The sequence below is a fragment of the Balaenoptera physalus genome (genome assembly GCF_965194825.1).
Source record: "Balaenoptera physalus genome assembly, chromosome: 10".
In the NCBI taxonomy this organism is placed as follows: domain Eukaryota; kingdom Metazoa; phylum Chordata; class Mammalia; order Artiodactyla; family Balaenopteridae; genus Balaenoptera; species Balaenoptera physalus.
In genome coordinates this window covers 10,994,859-11,017,492 of record NC_138889.1, presented here as the reverse complement: position 1 = coordinate 11,017,492, position 22,634 = coordinate 10,994,859, and the positions used below count along the sequence as shown (strand labels likewise).

The 22,634-nt window shown below is 44.0% G+C and overlaps 1 protein-coding gene across 1 annotated transcript; it reads right to left on the bottom strand.

Annotated features, from left to right (window-relative positions):
- Positions 1–16,396: 16,396 nt before the first annotated feature.
- Positions 16,397–21,491, bottom strand: HSPA8 (heat shock protein family A (Hsp70) member 8). Its single transcript, XM_082410891.1, has 9 exons — positions 21,356–21,491; positions 20,448–20,657; positions 19,953–20,158; positions 19,255–19,407; positions 18,608–19,163; positions 18,181–18,383; positions 17,717–17,915; positions 17,126–17,358; positions 16,397–16,821 (listed from the first exon to the last, which is right to left on the bottom strand). Exons 2-9 carry the CDS (start codon positions 20,650–20,652, stop codon positions 16,624–16,626), a joined length of 1,953 nt encoding a protein of 650 aa, XP_082267017.1. The 5' UTR covers positions 20,653–20,657; positions 21,356–21,491; the 3' UTR covers positions 16,397–16,623.
- Between the last annotated feature and the right edge of the window lie 1,143 nt (positions 21,492–22,634).

Here is a 22,634-nt window from a genome sequence, read left to right as displayed (position 1 = left end):
CATTGGCAGGCAGATTCTCAACCACTGCGCCACCAGGGAAGCCCAAGAGATTCAGTTTTATAAGACGGAAAAGTTCTGGAGATTGGGTGTACAACACTGAATATACTCAACACTATTGCACTGTACACTTAAAAATGGTTAAGATGGTAACATTTGTTATATGTATTTTACCCCAATTAAAAATAGTTTAAATCTTAAAAAAAACTTTTTTAACATTTAATATAAATATTAGGTGTTGCTGATAATATGAATACTATCAGTAATACCCAGCCTCTCTTTAAATAAATTTTTGAGTATCTACTCTGCAAAGTGCCAGACACCATGCAAGGCCCTAGGGAACTTTTAACTATAGGTGGTGAATCAACACAACATAGAACTTCTTGAGGTAGGTGACAGGAAGTTTATAAAAAGGTAATATAAATTAGTATCCGAGTGTTGGAAGGCTCACCAAACGGAATTCCAGCCTAGAGTGGCAACCTGCCCTACCATCAGCATGGCAGCAGGAGAATGCTAGAATGAAGTCAGTGGTCCTAGACTCTAATCTGGGCACTACTGCTAGATAACAGCAACAGAGAGAAAATGGGTAAAAGTAGGAACTCAAGCTGGAAATCTTTGGTCCAAACCTCAGCTTTGCAATTTATTATCTGTATGATCTTGGGCAAGTTACTTACCCAGTCTGTATTTCGGTTTCCCACCCTAGGAAAGGGGGATTTATGATAAGTACCTACAGGAGAATGTGATTATGGTTTAAATGAGCTATTTATCAAAGCGTTTAGAACAGTGTCTTCTATATAGTAAGTGCTATATGTAAGTATTAAATGAAACTTTCTTGATAGTAATTAAGTCAGGGTCCAGTGAAGAAACCAGAAACCATACTAGTGATTTCAGTGGAGAGAATTTCCTGTAAGAAACTAGGTATTGGAAAACTGACAAAGCTAAAAGGGGACACTGAGGTAATACAGAGATAATAACTTCAGTCACCTCATCCAAGGCTGGGGCACAAAGGGACGAGGAGAGGCTATTGGAGCCTAGAAGCTTAGATGAGTCCCCAGTAAAGCTGGACCCAGACCTCTGAGGAAGGGCGCTACCTCGTTATTGCTGGGACCTCAGGAGCTTGGAGGAGAGCCCAGTAGAGCTGTGATTCAGACCTCTGAGGGGGCAGTTTTACCCAATGCTGATAACCTCTGAAGGGCCACAATGATATTTGCTCTGGGTATGTTGAAAAACAGCTGGCCACTGGAACAAATTGCCACTGTCATGGTGGAGGGCCACTGCTGGGTGATGCTATCAGTAACAGCAAACCAGAATATGGATGTCCCTTATCCTTCCTCCTGCTCTCCAGGCTCCCTTTGATGCCCCCTAACTGGCGAACTAAACGGGGATCCAGCTGGAAAGGAGAAATATGGTTTTCAGAGTCCCAGGCCCTACATCAAAATGCAGAGTCTAAAAGAATTGGTTTGGCACTAGAGAAAATAACTTCATAACTGACAGCCCCCAAATTGTTCCCTGTTACTTCGACTCAGCCACAGATGCCGGTTCTGACCTCCAGAGTAACCCTGATATATTCACACTCTTCAACTATCAAGAGTAGGTAGTCCACAGATTCAATGCAATCCCTATCAAATTACCAATGGCATTTTTCACAGAACTAGAACAAAAAATTTTTTAATTTGTATGGAAACACAAAAGACCCCAAATAGACAAAGCAATCTTGAGAAAGAAAAATGGAGCTGGAGGAATCAGGCTCCCTGATTTCAGACTATACTACAAAGCTCCAGTCATCACAACAGTATGGTATTGGCACAAAAACAGAAATATAGATCAATGGAACAGGACAGAATGCCCAGAAATAAACCCACGCACCTTTGGTCAATTAATCTATGACAAAGGAGGCAAGAATATACAATAGAGAAAAGACAGTCTCTTCAATAAGTGGTGCTGGGAAAACTGGACAGCTACATGTAAAAGAATGAAACGAGAAGGCTCCCTAACACCATACACAAAAATAAATTCAAAATGGATTAAAGACCTTAATGTAAGACCAAATATAATAAAACTCTTAGAGGAAAACATAGGCAGAACACTCTTAGACATAAATCGCAGCAATATCTTTTTCAATCCGTCTCCTAGAGTAATGGAAATAAAAACAAAAATAAACAAATGGGACCTAATTAAACTCAAAAGCTTTTGCACAGCAAAAGAAACCATAAACAAAACAAAAAGGCAACCCACAGAATGGGAGAAAATATTTGCAAACCATGTGACCAACAAGGGATTAATCTCCAAAATTTACAAACAGCTCATACAGCTCAATATCAAAAAAACAAACAACCCAATCAAAAAATGGGCAGAATGGATGGGAGGGGAGTCTGGGGGAGAACGGATACATGTATATACGTGGTTGAGTCACTTTGTTGTGCACCTGAAACTATCACAACATTGTTAATCAGCTATACTCCAATATAAAATAAAAAGTTAAAAAAAATGTACAAAAACAAAAAAATGTACAGAAGACCTAGATATTTCTCCAAAGAAGACATATAGATAGCCAAGAGGCACATAAAAAGGTGCTCGACATGGCTAATTATTAGAGAAATGCAAATCAAAAGTACAATGAGGCATCACCTCACACCAGTCAGAATGGCCATCATCAAAAAGTCTAGAAATAATAAATGCTGGAGAGGGTGTGGAGAAAAGGGAACCCTCCTACACTGTTGGTGAGAATGTAAACTGGTATAGCCATTATGGAGAACAGTATGGAGGTTCCTTAAAAAACTAAAAATAGAGCTACCATATGATCCAGCAATCCCACTCCTGGGCATATATCCGGTGAATAACATGGTTCGAAAGGATACATGCACTCCAATGTCCATTGCAGCATTGTTTCCTGAAGCCAAGACATGGAAGCAACCTAAATGTCCATTGACAGATGAATGAATAAAGAAGATGTGGTACATATATACAATGGACTATTACTCAGCCATTAAAAGGAATGAAATAATGCCATTTGCAGCAACATGGTTGGACCTGGAGATTATCATACTAAGTGAAGTAAGTCAGAAAGAAAAAGACAAATATCATATGACATCACTTATATGTGGAATCTAAAAAAAGTGATACAAATGAACTTATTTACAAAACAGAAATAGACTCAGAGACTTAGAAAACAAACTTATGGTTACCTAAGGGGGAAAGGGTGGAGAGGGATAAATTGGGAGTTTGGGATTGACATATACACACTACTATATTTAAAACAGATAAACAAAAAGACCTACTGTATAGCACAGGGAACTCTGCTCAATATTCTGTAATAATATTCTGTAATTATTTTCCCTAAATGGGAAAAGAATCTGAAAAAGAATAGATACATATATATGTATAATTGATTCACTTTGCTGTACACCTGAAACTAACACAGCACTATAAATCAACTATAGTCCAATATAAAATAAAAATTAAAAAAAAATAAAAATGTTGGGAATTCCCTGGCGGTCCAGTGGTTAGGACTCCACGCTTCCACTGCAGGAGGCACAGGTTCGATCCCTGGTTGGGGAACTAAGATCCCGCATGCCACATGGCATGGCCAAGAAATTAAAAAATAAAAAAATAATAAATTAAATAAAAATTTTTTAAAAATTTAATTAAAAAAAAAAAAAAGAGTAGGTAGCTCAGCTGCCCCAGGCTTTCCTTTTCCAGCCTAACAGAGACTTATGCTGATTTCTCCACTGTGGGCTCCTAAGACAGAGTCTCTGGGACTCATTTCTGTGCCCCTCTGGAGTCAGCATAACACTACGAACACACCAGGTGCTTTCTCAGCGTTGATGTGAATTGTCAGATGGCTCTAAATGTTGGGAAATTAGTCTCTATACTCAGACCAAATCAGCCTGTCCGCAAAGCAAGTGGCCTATGCAATTCAGGACACCACCTCACCCACTTAAGACCCTGGCATGATTACAGTTCAGGACTCCCCAGATGAGAACTCTCTGCGTGCCCTTTGCACCTTCCCCTGTCACTTGGCCTAGCTGCCCTCTCCTCCTCAGATCATGCAAGCGCTCTAGAGCATGAGCCAGTGGAGATCCTTTGTAAGAGTGGTGGGCTTTCAGGGGGGATCAGTTTTGGCCAATTTCAGGGATAGTCTTGCCTGGCACTGCTCATGGTAGGCTCAGTACAGCGTGGAGGGGAACCAAACAGGCTTGGGAGTCACCTGTGTTCACATTTCTGCTGTGTCCCTTCTTATGTGACCTTGGGCAAGTAACTTGGGCCTCACTTACTCAACTGAAAATTAGAGTCAATAATGGCACTGAACTCAGAGCGTTGTTACTATTCATGACATATAATAAATGTTCAATATATATTAGCTATTTCTGAGCACTGGGTACTTGATACTGTACAGAGTGTCATTTGCTACCCTGTCATTTAAACCTTTGCATGCCTTGTGACAGGGTATATCACCCACCTTTTACAGATGAAGACACTGAATGTGAAGTGGCCACATAGACAAAAAGAGGCAGCGCCAGGGTTTTTGAACCCAGGGTGATTTCTGAATGTCTTCCAGATATTCATGTAGATGAAAAAGCTTTCTATAATGTAGTACAAAAATAACATGAAGTCTTTTTTGCACAACTGAAAAATACACTGAATTTTTCCAGAAGGTAAATACCATGTAAAATAAGAAATGGATGTCCTTGCTTCATTTGGGACAATACAAAGATTTGGTCAGCATTTCCGAAGAGTCTATCTTGACAGCAGTGCCACTGATGTCTGAGCCACCAAAACAGTGGCCTGAATTCTGCTTTCACAAGGATTCTGCAGAAGGGTTGAGCAGCCCACTAGTTATGTCTTCCAGTTTAACTGAACTTGAGCATCTACTGAAACACACGTCATTTTATTGCAAACTTTTCCTTTCACTCTTTTTCAGATTTATAATTAGAACATTAAATGGAATATTTTGATTATCTATGAATTTCATTCCAGAATAGTAAAGAGATATTATAAAATATTTGTTATAAAAAAGAAATTCAAGTTCTAATTGGATTGGGAGCTCCACTGCATTACAGTATACACTTTCTAAAGCCTGGTAGGATTTAACTGAGTTTCCACTCACCCTGTGTCTGGGATCATGCAAGATTGTCCATTTGTTCATCTCTAAGCCACACCTCTGTTCCAGTAAAAGAAACTGTGTCCCTTGATTCAACACATATGCACTAAGTGCCTACCCCCAAAAAAGAGCAGGTAGCAACTACCTCTAAGATAGGTATTATTATTCCTTTCTTTATAAATGAGAAAACGGAATCTCCCACGAGTAAGAAACAACTTAGGTACAACTTCTTAGAAGGAAATTATATTTTAAAGAAAAGCATTTTCAGAGGGAAAACTTGTTGAGGTTTGCACAGCTGGAGGAACATGCTACGCAGACCCCAGAGCTCTGACTCTGCTCCGTGATTCCCAGGGAGGCAAGGCCTCAAAGGGGTGGGGGGAATATGAAAATGAGGAAGCCTCAGTCCCTACCTCAGAGGATCTCCCTGTCCAGGGGGAGAGAGCCAGCCACACAGACAGCTCCAAAATGTGTGAAAAGTGCTCTACTAAAGGTATCAAATGTATAGGGAGCACTGAATGGGGGCGTCACCCACGTTGCCCAGGAGAATCCCGAGAGAGACTATTTCAGCTTTTGAAAAATGAATAGATTGGGACTTCCCTGGTGGCGCAGTGGTTAAGAATCCGCCTGCCAATGCAGGGGACACAGGTTCGAGCCCTGGTCCAGGAAGATCCCACATGCCGCGGAGCAATTAAGCCCGTGCGCCACAACTATTGAGCCTGCGCTCTAGAGCCCGCGAGCCACAACTACTGAGCCCGTGTGCCACAACTACTGAAGCCCGTGCGCCTAGAGTCCGTGCTCCGCAACAGGAGAAGCCACCGCAGTGAGAAGCCCGCCCATGGCAATGAAGAGTAGCCCCCCACTTGCCACAACTAGAGAAAGCCTGCGTGCAGCAACGAAGACCCAACGCAGCCAAAAATAAATAAAATAAAATAAATTTATTTTTCAAATAAATGAATAGATCAGCAGGTGGAGAGGAAGAAGGAAGCCATTCTAAGCCCACAAGTCCCATCTTGAGGATTTTATTCTCTCTTGGCCCTACCTATGTCCATTCTTCCCAGGCTGTCTCTGAAAACCACATTTTGCAACACTTCCTGTTTTCAGTTTCAGTCATTTCCTTTAAATTGTGAGCACCTACATTTCTTGCATTAGTCTCCTTCCTCCATCCTGGTCTTTGCTGGCAGTTTTATCACATATAGGCTGCCATGCTCAAATTTACCCTTAATACAAGCATGATAGCAAAACCCAATTTGTTAAAGAATATCTATGAAAAACCCAAAGTTAATATCATACTTAATGGTGAAATATTAAATGCTTTCCTCCTAAGATCAGAAACAAGGCAAAGGATGTCCACTCTCACCATTCTATTCAACATTTTACTGATGGTCTTAGACAAAGCAATAAGGAAAGAAAAAGAAGTAAAATATGTACATATTGGAAAGGAAGAAATAAATCATCTTTCCTTGCAGATAACATGATTGCTTATGGAAAAAATCTTAAGAAACTCTTCAAAACCAGTACTGGAATTAATAAGTGAATTTAGCAAGATGGCACAATACATGGTCAACATTTAAGTTCCACTGTATTCTTACAAAGTAGGAGCAAATAATTGGAAAATGAAATTTTGAAAACAGTTCTATTTACAATAGCATTAAAAAATGTAAATGAAAACCGATTTAACAAAAGGCAGAAGCTTTCTTCGTTCTAAACTACAAAACATTGCTGACAGAAATTAAAGAAGACCTAATAAATGGCAAGCTATGCCATGTTCATGGATTGGTATTCAATATTATTAAGGTATCAGCTTTACCCAATTTAATCTATAGTCATTAAAATCCCAATTATAATTCAAGAAGGCAATTTTTTTAAAAGAAATGAGTTGATTTTTTAAATCTACATGGAAAAGAAAAAGATCTAAGAGTCAAAACGAATTTGAAAAACAAAATTGGGGGACTATGCCTGCCTGATTTGAAGACTTACTATCAAGCAATAGTAATCAAACTTAATCAAACACAAACTTTACCAAATGTAACTGTTCCAATTATCTGTCACCGTGTAACAGATCACCCTAAAACAGTAGCTTAAAACAATAACAATCATTTATTTTGCCCATGAATCTGAAGGTTGACTGGGCTCAGCTGACCAATTCTCACTCAGGGGCTCTCTGAATGAAGACGTAGTCGGTTGATGGCTGGGGCTGGAGTCAACTCCAAGGTTGCTTCACTCATGTGTCTGGTACCCAGACTAGGACCACTCAACAATGAGGCTCCTCAAGCATCTCTATGTGGTCTTTCCACATGGGGGACTCAGGGGACCAGACTTCCTACAGGGCAGCTGAAGACTACAGTGAATGTTCAGAGAACCAGATTGGAAGCAGCAGGAATTTAATAATCTAGACTTGGAAGTTACCCAGAGTTGACTGCTCCACCTTCTATCCATTAGAGGTCAGTCCCTGAGGCCAGCCCATATTCATGGGGAGAGGAATTAGACTCCATTCCCTGATGACAGGAGTGCTCAAAAAAATTGCAGACATGTTTTAAAACCACCACATAAACTAAACAAGTGAAGGGCCTGAAATAAAAATCACTCTTGGCCTAGAAGAAAGTATGGTAGAAACAAGAAAGCATCTGACAAAATGATGGGAAATACCATCCGGGACTTTCTGAGCTTCCTAAAGCTCCTGACGAGCTTTATCAGCATGACAGGCAGGTAGAAGACAAGAACCCAGGTTGGGAGAGGGACCTGTCCCCACCTCATACAAAGTATTGGCCTCAACTAGAGAAGGTCCCCACATTTCTTGGGCCTTCTCTTTCATTCCCAGGCCTTTCCAACATGCTGTTCCACTGACTAGCATGCCCTTCCTCTTTCCTATGACTACCTCCTACTCATTCAGGTTGTTTAGGAATTTATCCCTCCAGGAAGCCTTCCTTGACCCCCAAGCCTGGGTCAAGGCCCCTCCCATGGGGTGCCTAACTTCCTATACTTTGCCCCTTCTCAAGGCTCATTAGCGTCTTGTGGCTACTTACTTACTTATTGATCCCTCTACTGCTTACTAGAGTTGAAGATCCCTGAGGGCACAAGGCAGTACTTTACTCTGGGAAGGCTGATGAATGATTTGAGGGTGTGGAATATTCCTGAGCTAAAATAGGACACAAAGCTACACAAGGAAGTGGCTGCTCGATCTCTTGCTTTGTCCTGAGATATTGTGCATCACCTCCCTGCATAGGCAAAACCAGAACTGGGCAGAGCAGATCTGACGGAGTGATTAGCTCCCTCAGTGTGAACAGCTGACACTGCAATCTGCTCAACCATGGCCTCCCCTCCAGCCTCCCCAAATCAGCAACTCCCCTTCCCAGCTCCTCTCTGAGAGTAGATCGACCTGCTTCCCACTAAAACCATAGACGCGATAATAGGAGGAAAAAAAGAGGGTTGAGGGTAGGACAATTGGTGGCAACGAGATGAACACAGATTAATGACAAGGACCTCGCCCTGGCCACCCCAGCCTGGGCTGGCGAAGGTTCATAGTTGATACCCATTAAAGGGCTTAATGAAATAATTATAATTCACACCCCAGAGCATCAAAGAATCAATACCGGGGAACTTTGGGCCACTCTGGGGGTGGCATCCCACTGGCTTCACAGTTCAGCACAGCAGGCAGAGCTGGTGGAAGTAAGTGCAGTTGACACGGAAGTTGCATTAAAAGAGGGCAATAATAGATTAAAAGCTGCCGGGATCCTGGCGACTGGCCATCAATATCCTTTATTCCCTACCTCGCCCCAATTCTGCCCCCTCCACGCACTATTAGCCCAAATCGATGGGCTGTCAATTGACATCACCAGCTCCAGCATTAATGCGAACTCACAAAAGAAGCCCGGCCCTATATTATCAGTTCTCTTGCTTCCAAATTACCACATAATGCAGGCCACGGGCAGCTTGTGACATATTAACACCATACACGATTTGTTGGGATTGGACTAAATATTTCATGGCTAAAGATTTCATCACAGACTTGATGACAGAAATAAACTGCTGCCCACAGGGAAATCACTGGAAATAACAGAATTAGGCATTGTTGGAAAATCCAGAGGGACCAAGGGCTGGTAAAGGGATAGAGAGGAACACTGCCCACAGCTGGTGGCCTGCGCTTCAGGGAAAGAGACTGCAACGAAAAGGCCTTTTTATTGGTCCCACAAAAGAACAGGTATTTCGATTTCATCTAATTTACTTTCTATTCTTGTGCAAAAGCTGGGGAGGAGATTCCTCTTCTTTGATAACAGGGAATGTGATTGTCATGGGTTGAACTATGTCCCCCCACCCAATTAAAAAAAAAAAAAGTTAAAAGTCTTCACCCCCACAACCTCAGAATGTGACCTTATTTGGAAACAGTCTTTACAGGGTAATCTAGTTAAAATGAGGTCACTAGGGTGGGCCCTAACCCAGTACTGGTGTCCTCATAAAAAAAGGAAATTTGGACACAGACATGCACAGAGGGAAGACAATGTGAAGACACACAGGGAGAAGACAGCCATGTGACTGGAGTGCTGCATCTTTAAGCCCAAGGACACAGGCCACCTGAAGCCAGAGGGAGGCACAGGACAGCTCCCTCCCTGAGCATGCAGGGAGCATGGCTCTGCCAACACCTTGATCTCCGGCTGCTGGCCTCCAGGACCGCAACACGATACACTTCTGTTGTTTAAGTTTTTGGTACCTTGTTATGGCAGCCTTAGGAAATGTTAATATTATCACTTAATTCATTTAATTGTTAATAACCCTTACTAGCACGTACTCTATGCGTCAGGCACAGAGCTAAACTCTCCACATACACTGGCTCACTTAATCCTCATAACACACCTAATGGCGGATTATTATTAATCCCCACTTCATGGGTAAAGATAAATCAGCTTCAGAAATAATTCACTGAAGGTCACACAGCTAGTAAGCGACACAGCAGGTCCCAGACACACGAGAAACACTAAATCAACAAATAAATAAGGTTTCTGATGAGTATTTGCAATGTCTTTTTTTTTTAATGTGGCTTGATCTAATTTTTTTTAATTTAGTTATTTTTGTTTGCGTTGGGTCTTCGTTGCTGCGCGTGGCCTTCCTCTAGCTGCAGCGAGCGGGGTCTACCCTTCGGTGCGGTGCGCCCGCTTCTCATTGCGGTGGCTTCTCTTGTTGCGGAACACGGGCTCTAGGTGCACAGGCTTCAGTAGTTGTGGTATGCAGGCTCAGCAGTTGTGGCGCACGGGCTTAGTTGCTCTGCGGCATGTGGGACCTTTCCGGACTAGGGCTTGAACCCGTGTCCCTCGCGTTGGCGGGCGGATTCTTAATCACTGAGCCACCAGGGAAGTCCGTGCAATGTCTTTTCAAGTGGTTACTTGCCTGCAGCCTGCTTTCTTTTCAGCCCAATCTAATTTTTTCAACTCCTGGGTTTGGAAGCTGTATCAGCTTGGTTTGAGGGTCCACAATGTCTCAGAGGGATGTGTAGACATTAGAAGGCAACAGCATAGGGCAGTGGAGAAATGGGAGGATTTGGTGAAAGGGTACTCGGGGGATCTAATAATGTACAGCCTGGTGACCATATTTAACAACACTGTATTGTATACTTGGAAGTTGCTGAGAGAGTAGATTTTAAATGTTCTCACCACAAAAATGAAATGGTAATTATGTGAGACGATGGAGGTACTAATTAACCTCATTGTTTTTTTAATTGGAGTATAATTGCTTTACAATGCTGTGTTAGTTTCTGCTGTGCAACGAAGTGAATCAGCTATATGTACACATATATCCCCTCCCTTTTGGATATCCCTCCCACTCCCCCACCCCATCCCACCCATCTAGATCATCACAGAGCACCGAGCTAGCTCCCTGTGCTATACAGCAGGTTCCCACTAGCTATCTATTTTTTATATGGTAGTGTATATATGTCAATCCTAATCTCCCAGTTCGTCCCACCCTCCCCTTCCCCCACTGTGTCCACATGTCCGTTCTCTATGTCTGCATCTTTATTCCTGCCCTGGAGATAGGTCCATCTGCACCATTTTTCTAGGTTCCATATATATGCTTTAACATACGATATTTGTTAAGTCAGAAAGAGAAAAACTAACCTTATTGCTGTAATCACGTCACAATATGTAGGTATCAAATCAACACTTTGTACACCTTAAACTTACACAATGTTATATGACAATCATGTCAATAAAGCTGGGGGATAAAACGAAAACCACCGCACAGCCAACGTTATTACTTAGTTCCTTGAGAGTAAGAATATGGTTTCATAGTCACATACATTCTCCCCCCACTTTGGGGAAGCCAGCTCTGCAGCCTCTTTCTTTTCTAACTCAAAAAAGATTTTTCACTGCTTTGTTGAAATACTATTCATATACCACACTATTCATTAATTCATCTATTTAAAGTGTGCAATTCAATATTTTTAGTATAGTCACAGAACTATGCAACCATTGCCACAACCAATTTAGAATGATTTCACCATCTCAAAACAAAATCTCATACCTGTTTGCAGTAACTGCATTTTTCCCCAACTGTCCTTTCCCCCAGCCCTAGGAAACCACCTCTATCTCAAAGGATGTGCCTACTCTGAACATTCCATATAATCATACAATATGTGGGCTTTTGTCACTGCCCTGTTTCCAAGGATCACCCATGTTGCAGCATGTATCAGTACTTCATTCCCCTTTACTGCTGAATACTATTCCATTGTATGGACACGCCATGTTTTATTCATCCATTTGCTGATGGACATTTGGGTTATTGCCACTTTTGGCTATTATAATCCTGCTGTGAACATTTGTATATAAATGTTTGTGTGGATTTATGTTTTAATTTCTCTTGGGTACATAACTAGGAGTAGAATGCCTGGGTCATAAGTTAATTCTAACTTTTGAGGAACTGCAGGCTGTTTTCCAAACCTGCTGCACTATTTTACATGCACACCAGCAGTGTATGAGGGTTCCAATTCCTGCACATCCTTGCCAACTTGTTCTTGTCTAGACATCCTAGTGGATATCAAGTTCTGCCTCATTGTGGATTTGATTTGCATTTCTCTGATGGCTATTGATGTTGAGCTTCTTTCCTTATGATTATTAGCTATTTGTGTATCTCCTTTGGAGAAATATCTACTTAGATCTTTTGTCCATTATAAACATTGGTTTCTCTTTTTTGAGTTATACGAGTTTTTGTAATACATTCTGGATAGTACTACTTCTTTAGATATATGACATGCAAATATCTTCCCCAATTCTATAGGTTGTCTTTCTTCACTTTCTTGATGGTGTCCTTTGAAGCACATTTTTAATTTTTATGAAGCCCAATATATGTGTTTTCTTTTGCTGCTTGTGTTTTTGGTGTCTAATGCATGGGTCAAGATTTGCCGCCTTTTTCTTAGGGCCCTGGGGCTGGCTGCATCCTGAATGTTCTGTGGCCCAGCTTCTTAGGACAGGCTTCAGTTCTCCTGGCAGGCCCTGACTGTCCTCTCATATTGCAAAGACTACGTACACTACTTCTGCTCATCCCACTCACCCCACATACTGCCCAGATCTCAGGGGCAATCTGAAGACTGCAGGTGGTCCTTTAGGTCAGACTTTGACAGTTCTGTTACTGCCAACTTTCATTTGGCTAGAGCTGCTCTGGGCTTGATCGTTTCCTCATCTCATGCAGCTCTAATGTTGGCTCCCCCACTCTGCAAGGAGCCTGAACTCAGCCACTCAGCCAGCCTCTCACCACTCCAAGAGCCATGACCATGACCAAAGCATCATAAAGCCCAAAGGGAACACATTCTACCACTAACTTCTTGGGTGCCCGCTCCACCCCTTTTCATTTATTCACTTGACATTATATGTTTATAATGGGCCAGACACTGGTTGGAACTGTTAAGAGTGCATGGGTATTCTTGCACTCATGAGTTTCAGTTTGGTGAGGAATTCAAACATTTCATACAAGTGATGAGTCTCAGGGGTCGGAGTCAAGGGTGATGAGGGAAATAACAGCGTTTTAAACTAGGAAGAGCGGATCAGGACTCTTTTCTCTTCCCGGGGTGACTCATCTTTTTTCCCTGCATATTTCAAAGCTCTGTCTGTATTTAACCTGTCTGTCCCAAGTACCCTAAAATCTCTACTCAAACCCATACCCCCCAGTCAAGGCACTTGCTTCAACTTACTCAGCAGGGAATGATTTGCCTGGAATGTGAACGTGAACATTTGGAGCTTTCTTTCCTCAGCATTTACTGTGCTTCTAGTTAGGCAACTTGTGAAACAAAAAGCACAAACCTTAGTGAAAATGTTCCAGCAGCCTCCCTCAGCGACCCAAGTAGTTTTCTAAATAGCTTACTGCCATCTAGTGGATACAGATTTCGTTACAGCCATAGATAGACCACAGAAAAAATCCTCAGCCTTTCCTATTTATGTCCCACCAATCACCCCATTTCACCTTAACAGGACCCAAAAGGCTATTTTTCCTATGAAAGTATATTGTAGGTACTCAATAGTGTTTCAGCAAAGGATTGTTTGCAGGCATCCGTTTTCTTTACAGTACACTTTAAGTACATAAATAACTGCAGCAATATTATTGGGAGTAAATGTGCTGCTGTGGCTTCTAAAATGAAAATTATTCCCTTAGTAGTTTAAAAGTACAATTACTGTTACTCCACGGGCTATGGTAATAAAAATACATTTGTAAACATAACCATGTTATTGTTAAGTCCAGCTGAAACCAGCATGTAACTCTTAAAATTGGACATGGAGATTGAGAGCCACTGACCTTTTTTGCTCACTTCCCAATCCAACCGTGCCCTGTGCAAAATTTAAAAGCCAGGCATCCAAGGGCCATGACCTTAGATTTATAACCACAATCTCATTATAATAATCCACACAAAAGTGAAATTGCTTGTCATCACCCTATACAGACTTACACATGCACAGCCAGACGATCCAACCCTCAATTCTCTTTTAAGGTTGTTAGGATAATCAAATAGGGTTAAGACAAGCGAAAACCATTCAACTATCTAGACTGAATGGAAAACCGTAAATGCTGTTCTTATGGACACCTTCTCCACATCTTCTTCTAGGCTGTAATAAACAATCTAACTTACACTTACTGCCAGTGAGTGTTTCCCCGCAAAAAGGGTGCCATTTTGTAACTGTCTTCATCTTGTGAATGTCAGTCTCTCCTATAAGGCTGGAACACATCTTCACCAGCTTCTGTATCTACTCCTGCAGTCAGGGCTTAGCCCACAGCAGGAAACTAAAAAACAATAAGGCAAAGTGAAAGACAAAAATTGACTTGAGTCATTGGGTTCAAATCCCCAGACTGCTTAGACTTCTCACAAAAGGTTAAGTCTCCAAGTTTGAACACCCAAAGGACTGAGGGGGGGAAAAAAAGACAAACAGGGAATTATATGATGGACATTGGGGCCAAGTTATTAAGTACATAATTGCAAGTGTTTTCAGAAGATTACAAATCCCCTTAGTTTAAAGAAACCCCTTCCAGTAAACGTGAACCCCACGCTCTGCACGGAGATGAGCCAGCACTTCGTAATTCACTGCACTGGGATGCAGGAGCAAACATACAGGTCTTGGAGTAAGTCTACCCCAAATTCAAATGCCTGGCTGGCTCCCCTCCCCTGTGTAATTAAACCTAGCAAATAATTAATCTAATCCGTAGCTCCTCCCTGACCCCACTTATTTTCTATTACACAAGCCCAGCAATGCATTGTTTCTCCCATCTGTGCAAAGAAAGTAATTTTATTTCCGTCTCACTGATGAAACTTACATCTCATGTAACTGTTGAAATTCAACAACTTCCAGTAATGGCTACCACTGATAACCTCCACTAGGCCTTGTGCTAATTTTCACCATCACATGTGATCTTCACTTTTCTTACCAAGATCCCATGGTTCATGAGACATGTTATATTACTTGAGAGTGGTCTCAAAAAAAAAACCACATGGTTTGCTCCAGGTTCACAACAATGCAGTAAAAACTAAAACCCAGGTCAGATTCCCAGTCACTTGAAAACAGGTGGAAAAAAAAGTACATAAACCATGCCTTCATTTGTAGCCCTTGGAGAAAAATTGGGTGCAGTGCTATCAATTCCTGGAGAGTTGTCAAACATTAACACCTAAGGCACTGAACTCAGTCAATTTGATGTATTTTTAGAAGAAACTTCAGCTGTTTTACAAATGACAGCCTTTGGCTATACCCACTAACCTGAACGAGGGAGGGTCAATGCTGGGTAGGTATTGGGGAAACTTATGAAGCCCAACTGTCATCTGTATTGTGCTAGTTGGGTCATCCAAGAACAGCTACAGAAAGGTGGAGGAAGGAGAACTTAAGTAGAAACTAAGATTGGGGCATTCTGCTGAGAATGAACTGTGCCACCATAGCAGAACTGAGATTTTTCCGAAGTGACCACTAGGTGGCTGGGTGGCACTAAGCGGGCCCCATGAGCCAAGCGTGCGGTTTAAGCAGGCCCATCTCGCACGAGGATGACTTTAAAGGATTCACTCTCAGGTGCAACACCTTCTGGCCTGTCAACTCAAGCTAACATACCAACAGCCCAATGAACAAAGAACCAGTGAGAAGGCCTTTGCTCCTAAGCAAGCTTACCTAAAGACAGTCCAGCGTAATTAGGCTTGGTAAGCACAACTGTTCTGCCTGAAGTTGCTGAGTTAAGGTCAGCTATGATTTAAGATGAGATCAGAATTAGACACTCAATTTCTTTAAGGTCGGTTACAAAGGGTGAAAGGGCCCTCACTATGCCTACCTTACAGCCAGCTCTATTAACTCCCAGCCCTTAATACTCAGGTGAGAAAACAGAGAAGCCTCTGCCCATGGATTAAAGGATTTCAGACGGACACTCTACCTGAAGTCGCCTGTGTACACCACATGCTGTTACTTCTGACTTGGTATATTTCCTTGTCCTAATTTTGGCCTCAAATTTATCCTCTTTTGAACCCTCAGATAGTTTCAGTAAACCACATGGAACACTAAAAAATATTTGGGATGCCCCTTTCCAGTCTAACACAAACACTGGAAAGCACAATGATCTGTAGTTCAAACTACACTAACACTTACGTAGACTTAGTACTAAATGAGCCTAGCTAGCAAAAAGTTTACACATTTTCCCACTCTTTACACCTTAAAAATTCAGGCAGTTGCTTAGACTGAACAATCTGTCATTGACAACCCAGATACTGCTGTAATACTTAAGCAAGAAAGAAGTTCAACCCCCAAAACCGAATACTACCTTACTGCCCTTGTAAACAGAGTCAAAACAATTTTATGGTGCCAATTTTAAATACAGTTTTATTTAAGACATTGCATTTTCCACTTACAATACAGTGCTTGTAAAGTGCAATGTTATTTCCTTTCCCTGTGCACACACTCCACGTTCAAGTATCAAGAATGCCCAGTTTACTGCAGCAGCTCAACTTTAAAACTGCCATGGAATTTGCTACAAATTTGGGTCCTTCAATGTTGTGTGGAACAATGCTACACCTATGCTAGGCTGGCTTAATCAACCTCTTCAATGGTGGGCCCAGAGGAGGCACCACCAGATGGAGGAGCTCCACCACCAGGGAAGCCCCCGGGCATCCCTCCTGGCATTCCTCCTGGCATGCCTCCTGCGCTCTGGTACAGCTTGGTAATGATGGGGTTGCAGACTTTTTCCAGCTCCTTCTGCTGATGTTCAAATTCTTCCTTCTCTGCAGTCTGAGAAGAAAAAAATACTTTATTACAAGTTCTTCAAACAGAAGACTCTTTAAGCCTGATGTAATCAATCTGACACACTAGACACACAACAGCACATGAAGTTACGTTTAAGATCTTGGGTCACTCAGACATCCAAGGAAGGAAGTTGCCAACATCTGTAGTTCTGGTGGAAACCGCGAATGTTTTGAACCATTCATCATCGTGACCCTACAAATTTGTAACCCACCTACCCACCTAAGCTTTTGCTAAAGCCCTACACACCCAACCCCACACCCTCAAATTTTTGGCAACAGAAATTACAAACCTGGTTCTTATCAAGCCAGTTGATTATTTCATTACACTTATCAAGAATCTTCTGTTTATCCTCATCATTAATCTTGCCTTGAAGTTTCTCATCCTCAACAGTAGCTTTCATGTTGAAAGCATAGGATTCAAGAGAATTCTTCGAAGACACCTTATCCCGCTGCTTCTCATCTTCAGCTTTATACTTCTCTGCTTCCTGAACCATGCGTTCAATGTCCTCCTTGCTCAAACGGCCTGTAAAATTAACCAACCTTTTAGGCAAGACAATCACCTGCAGTTCTGCACCATCACCCTGCAACTCCATTTAGCAACAACTAAGTATGATCTCTTGGCTAAATGCCCTTGGGGTAGGAGTAGAAACACGTGGAAAATAAAACCATTATGAACCAAATTCTGCCTCTAAAATAAGCAGGTATGAGTGCCACAGGGTGCAGGGTGCCACGGAACAAGTCAGCATTCGAGTCTTCAAGTCAGGTATGGGTAACAGAGATACAGAAATTGACTCCTTCGTAAAGGGAATCAATCTCAATACAGGCCTGGGTGCTGGAAGAGTGCACGCTTAGCACGCTCACAAAATACTGCCCGAACTTACCCTTGTCATTAGTGATGGTAATCTTGTTCTCTTTTCCTGTGCTCTTATCCACAGCAGAGACATTGAGGATACCATTGGCATCAATATCAAAAGTGACTTCAATCTGAGGAACACCACGGGGGGCAGGAGGTATGCCTGTGAGTTCAAACTTGCCAAGCAGGTTGTTATCCTTGGTCATGGCACGCTCACCTTCATAAACCTTGTTTTGAAATAAGAAATAAATTCAAAATTATAATAAAAACACAAAAAACAACAAGAAAGAAAAATCACAAATATCTGTGCTACTTCAGATTTGTATAAGCTTGATTAGGAAAGACTGATCGCTCAGACATCCAAGGAAGGAATTGGCCAACACAGGATTTCTGGTGGAAACTACGAATGGTTTTGGAATCCATCATCACAGCGGAACAAGTCTTCCCCAGTTCTATAGGCCCTCAGGTACTCTAGGCCACAGAGAAACATACCTGAATGAGTACACCGGGCTGGTTGTCCGAGTAGGTTGTGAAGGTCTGCGTCTGCTTGGTGGGAATGGTGGTGTTGCGCTTGATGAGGACAGTCATGACTCCACCAGCAGTTTCAATTCCAAGGGAAAGAGGAGTGACATCCAACAGCAGCAAGTCTTGAACATTTTCAGATTTGTCTCCAGATAGAATGGCTGCCTGGACAGCTACATGATTAAAAAGAAAAATTTAAATAAAACACAGTACAACTCATTATGTAACTACCTATTCTCAATCGCTCAGACATCCAAGGAAGTTTTGCCATCATTAGCTACGGCTTTCGGTGGAAACCACGAATGTTTAAAGATCATTCATCACAGCGAAATCAGTTAGCTAAGGCCTCCCAACAGGCTGCCTGTTAAACTGCTTAACTAGGATACAGAAAGATTACCTGCACCATAAGCAACAGCCTCATCGGGGTTGATGCTCTTATTCAGTTCCTTCCCGTTGAAGAAGTCCTGTAGAAGTTTCTGAATCTTGGGGATGCGGGTTGAACCACCCACCAGGACAATATCATGGATCTGAGACTTGTCTAGCTTGGCATCCCGAAGGGCTTTCTCCACAGGGTCCAGTGTGCCACGGAACAGGTCAGCATTCAGTTCTTCAAATCGGGCACGGGTAATTGAGGTATAGAAGTCGATTCCTTCATAGAGGGAATCAATCTCAATACTGGCCTGGGTGCTGGAAGAGAGAGTGCGCTTAGCACGCTCACAAGCAGTACGAAGGCGGCGGACAGCCCTCTTGTTCTCACTGATGTCCTTCTTGTGCTTGCGCTTGAATTCTGCAATAAAATGGTTGACCATCCGGTTGTCAAAGTCTTCTCCACCTAAGTGGGTATCTCCAGCTGTAGATTTGACCTCAAAGATTCCATCCTCAATAGTGAGGATTGACACATCAAAAGTGCCACCACCTAAATCAAAGATCAGCACATTTCTTTCTGCCCCAACCTGCAATTAAAACACAAATTATTCTCATACCTATTATTTGTGGTGACTCAAACCAATCTTGAGTGATGCATACATGAAACATGGTACTTACCTTTTTGTCTAAGCCATAGGCAATAGCAGCAGCAGTTGGCTCATTGATAATTCTAAGTACGTTGAGCCCAGCAATAGTTCCAGCATCTTTGGTAGCCTGACGCTGAGAATCATTAAAGTAAGCGGGTACTGTGACAACGGCATTGGTAACAGTCTAGGAAGAAAACAGATTAAAACTTAACCACTTAAGACAAGAATAAAGACACAGACCTACTAGAGAATGGACTTGAGGATATGGGGAGGGGGAAGGGTGAGATGTGACAAAGTGAGAGAGTGGCATGAACATATATACACTACCAAACGTAAAATAGATAGCTAGTGGGAAGCAGCCGCATAGCACAGGGAGATCAGCTCGGTGCTTTGTGATCTCCTAGAGGGGTGTGATAGGGAGGGTGGGAAGGAGGGAGATGCAAGAGGAAAGAGATATGGGAACATATGTGTATATATAACTGAGTCACTTTGTTATATAGCAGAAACTAACACCATTGTAAAACAATTATACTCCAATAAAGATGTTAAAAAAAAAAACTTAACCACTACATCATCTATTTGGACATGCAAAGATACATCCTCAAATAAAGTTCTGGTTTTACCACCCATTTTGATAGCTTTATCTACTGCTCACTCTTACTCCGCATTATCAGGAAACCTGGTAATCCCCATCTATATCCTCTCCCTGCAGTACTCTGCACTACTCACCTTCCCAAGGTAGGCTTCTGCTATTTCCTTCATCTTTGTCAGAACCATGGATGACACCTCCTCTGGATAAAAACTTTTTGTCTCTCCCTTGTATTCTACTTGAACCTTAGGCCTGCCTGCATCATTCACCACCATGAAGGGCCAATGCTTCATATCAGACTGGACAACAGCATCATCAAATCTTCGTCCAATGAGGCGTTTGGCATCTGCAAGAAGTATCAATACAAACGTTACCTTGAATTTCATTACATCTTTCCACTAAGAACTTGGCCCACCATTCCAAGACCAAATGCCTATAGATTCAAATTTTGAATGACCAAGATGCCGCAAACCTTAAGCCTTAAAGGGATAATCACTGAAGTTTCCTACGGATAACTTTTCCTATTCTCAGGGCTTTCGTGGCCGCCTCACATTTAACAACCTTCGGAGACAGCTTCTCAGATTACATACCGCCGAAATCACTTAAGTTCACACCATGAAGATGTACTGGCTTACCAAACACCGTGTTGGTGGGATTCATCGCAACTTGGTTCTTTGCAGCATCACCGATTAATCGTTCGGTATCCGTAAAGGCGACATAGCTTGGGGTAGTTCGGTTCCCCTGATCATTGGCAATTATTTCCACCTTTCCGTGCTGGAAGACACCCACACAAGAATAGGTGGTGCCAAGATCAATGCCAACTGCAGGTCCCTTAGACATGGTTTCTGGGAGGGAGGAAAAAAAAAAAGCCCATGGTTTGAAAGGCGGATCAAGCACTTATAAAACGTTTACCAAGTCAACGCTACCAGATACGACCACTCTGCAAATTATGCTTAGAACCTCGCCCCAGAAACTGCTCTCGTCGGAAATAACCACGCGGGAGGGTCAGAGCAGGCATGGCGTGCCGCAGTAAGGTTGCCGTCCGAACCGCAGAGCCCACCGCAGACGCAAGCACGCACCTGCCGGGAGGGTCTGCGCCACACCTGAGCACGTGGTCCCATGCCCCGGGCTGAACCTTAGCCCTCCCCCCACCCCCGCCGTGCTCAACACAGCAAGGCCTGCAAGGGTCCGAAGCCCCCTCCCCCACCTTGGGCGCGTGCCAATTATGACTTCCTCCTTTAACAAGAATGGGTCCTGAAACAAGGAAACAGGGAACGGCAAGCTCTAAGGCGCCGGTTCCACGCCCCGCAAACGGGCGCCGCCTCCTCCCCCTCCGGGCGGCCCGCCCTCCGCCCCGATTGTACCCCAAAGAGGCTGCCTCCCCTCGGAAACAAAGCTCCCCAGCCGGGCAAAGGAATCGCTGCACGCACCCTGCCTGACACGCTCAGAAGGCCCCGGGCGGCTGCAAACCTATGTAGCCTGAGCCGGGCGGCAGGCTCCCGAGAAGCCGCAAAAGCCTTGGAAGACAGAGATCTTAACTTACCTGGAGCGCAAGTCCGGGTCCACTGGAGGAGAAAACAGCAACCTATACAGCTGCCGCCGCGTTCAACGAGACCCGTTTCCGTCCTCCGCCCCGTCTCTTATACCCTGCCTCAGAACCTTCCAGAAGGGGCCCGCCCCTGCCAGTGCCCATCTCGGCTCCTCGGCCAATGGGCGCGCGGCCACCTCCGCAAGCCCCAATGACGAGCCAGGCTCTACCTTTCGGTCCTCCCCTCTCCCGCCCCAGCCCGCCCCGCCTAGCGATGACGCACTCACCGCAGCGTTCTGGAACTTTCATTCTCGCCCCCGCTGTCCGAAAGGCCCCGGGGAAAGGGAGGGTGGGGCCGACGGAGCCCGCGCGCGCGGGACTCCTCAGTCACCCCGGGCGCGGGGGAAGGGCTCGTCTGCCTCTACGCATGCGCCCCAGGAAGCGCAGGCGGGAGGGACGAAGGAGGGGGAGGAAGAGGGGCGGGCCAACTTGGAACCAACCAATGAGAGCAGCGCGATCGGCGATCTGGCTCCTGCGGAACCCCCGGGAGCGAGAGCGCAGGCCCTGCAGGGAGGGGTCCGACGCCGGCAGCCCTGGAGAGAAGGCGGAAGTGGAGCGAGGACAAGATGGCCGCGAAGGTGGTTGCGCCCCTCCCCCACCATTCTCTTTCCCTTACTCCCACCCCGGCCTTGTAGATGGTCTTCTAGGCCCTCCGGGGTTCCACACACCCACATAGTCAGCGTGGCTCTGTCCTAGGACTGACCCCGAGCGACGGGGCCGAAGTTTCCGTCCCCAGGGTGCTGCGAGGGTAACTTGCCCAGTGGCACCCAGATCTGGGGATGGAAGGAGCCTGCCGGCCGCCGCGGTGTCTCGCCTCTGCGCGGGAAGCGACAGGTTAGCCGGGCAGGCCCCCGGGACCCTCTGTTCATTGTGGTAGATGGAAGCCGGCTGACCCCGACGCAGAGTGCGGAGGGGCCCGACTTCTCAACCTCCAGGGTCCGATGCTGTGTCTGGATCCTCAGCGAAATAGATGGCTAAACCCGCTTCTTGGAGCCCGGATGCCTCCATCACCCCCCAGCGCCCACCGAGAATAGACTCGGCTTCTTGGCTCGGCCCCTTCTCCACCCGCCCGGGCCCCCGCACTTCTCAGTTATTTGTTTTAAAAAAAAAGAAAAGCTAGGGAGCTCTTTCATTGTAAGTGAACCAGGCGTTAGGAATCTGGGTTCCGGTAGCCCTGTGTCCTTGATTGAGACTTCCTGAGCCTCTTACTTTCAGAAATTCGAGGTAATATCTT

Coding starts and splice junctions, on each gene's coding strand:
- HSPA8 (XM_082410891.1), bottom strand. CDS start 20,652: ATGTCTAAGGGACCTGCAGTTGGCATTGATCTTGGCACCACCTATTCT. Junction 20,159..20,447: donor TCCCACCAACACGGTGTTTG/GTAAGCCAGTAC, acceptor TACTTCTTGCAG/ATGCCAAACGCCTCATTGGA. Junction 19,164..19,254: donor CCTATGGCTTAGACAAAAAG/GTAAGTACCATG, acceptor TTTTAATTGCAG/GTTGGGGCAGAAAGAAATGT.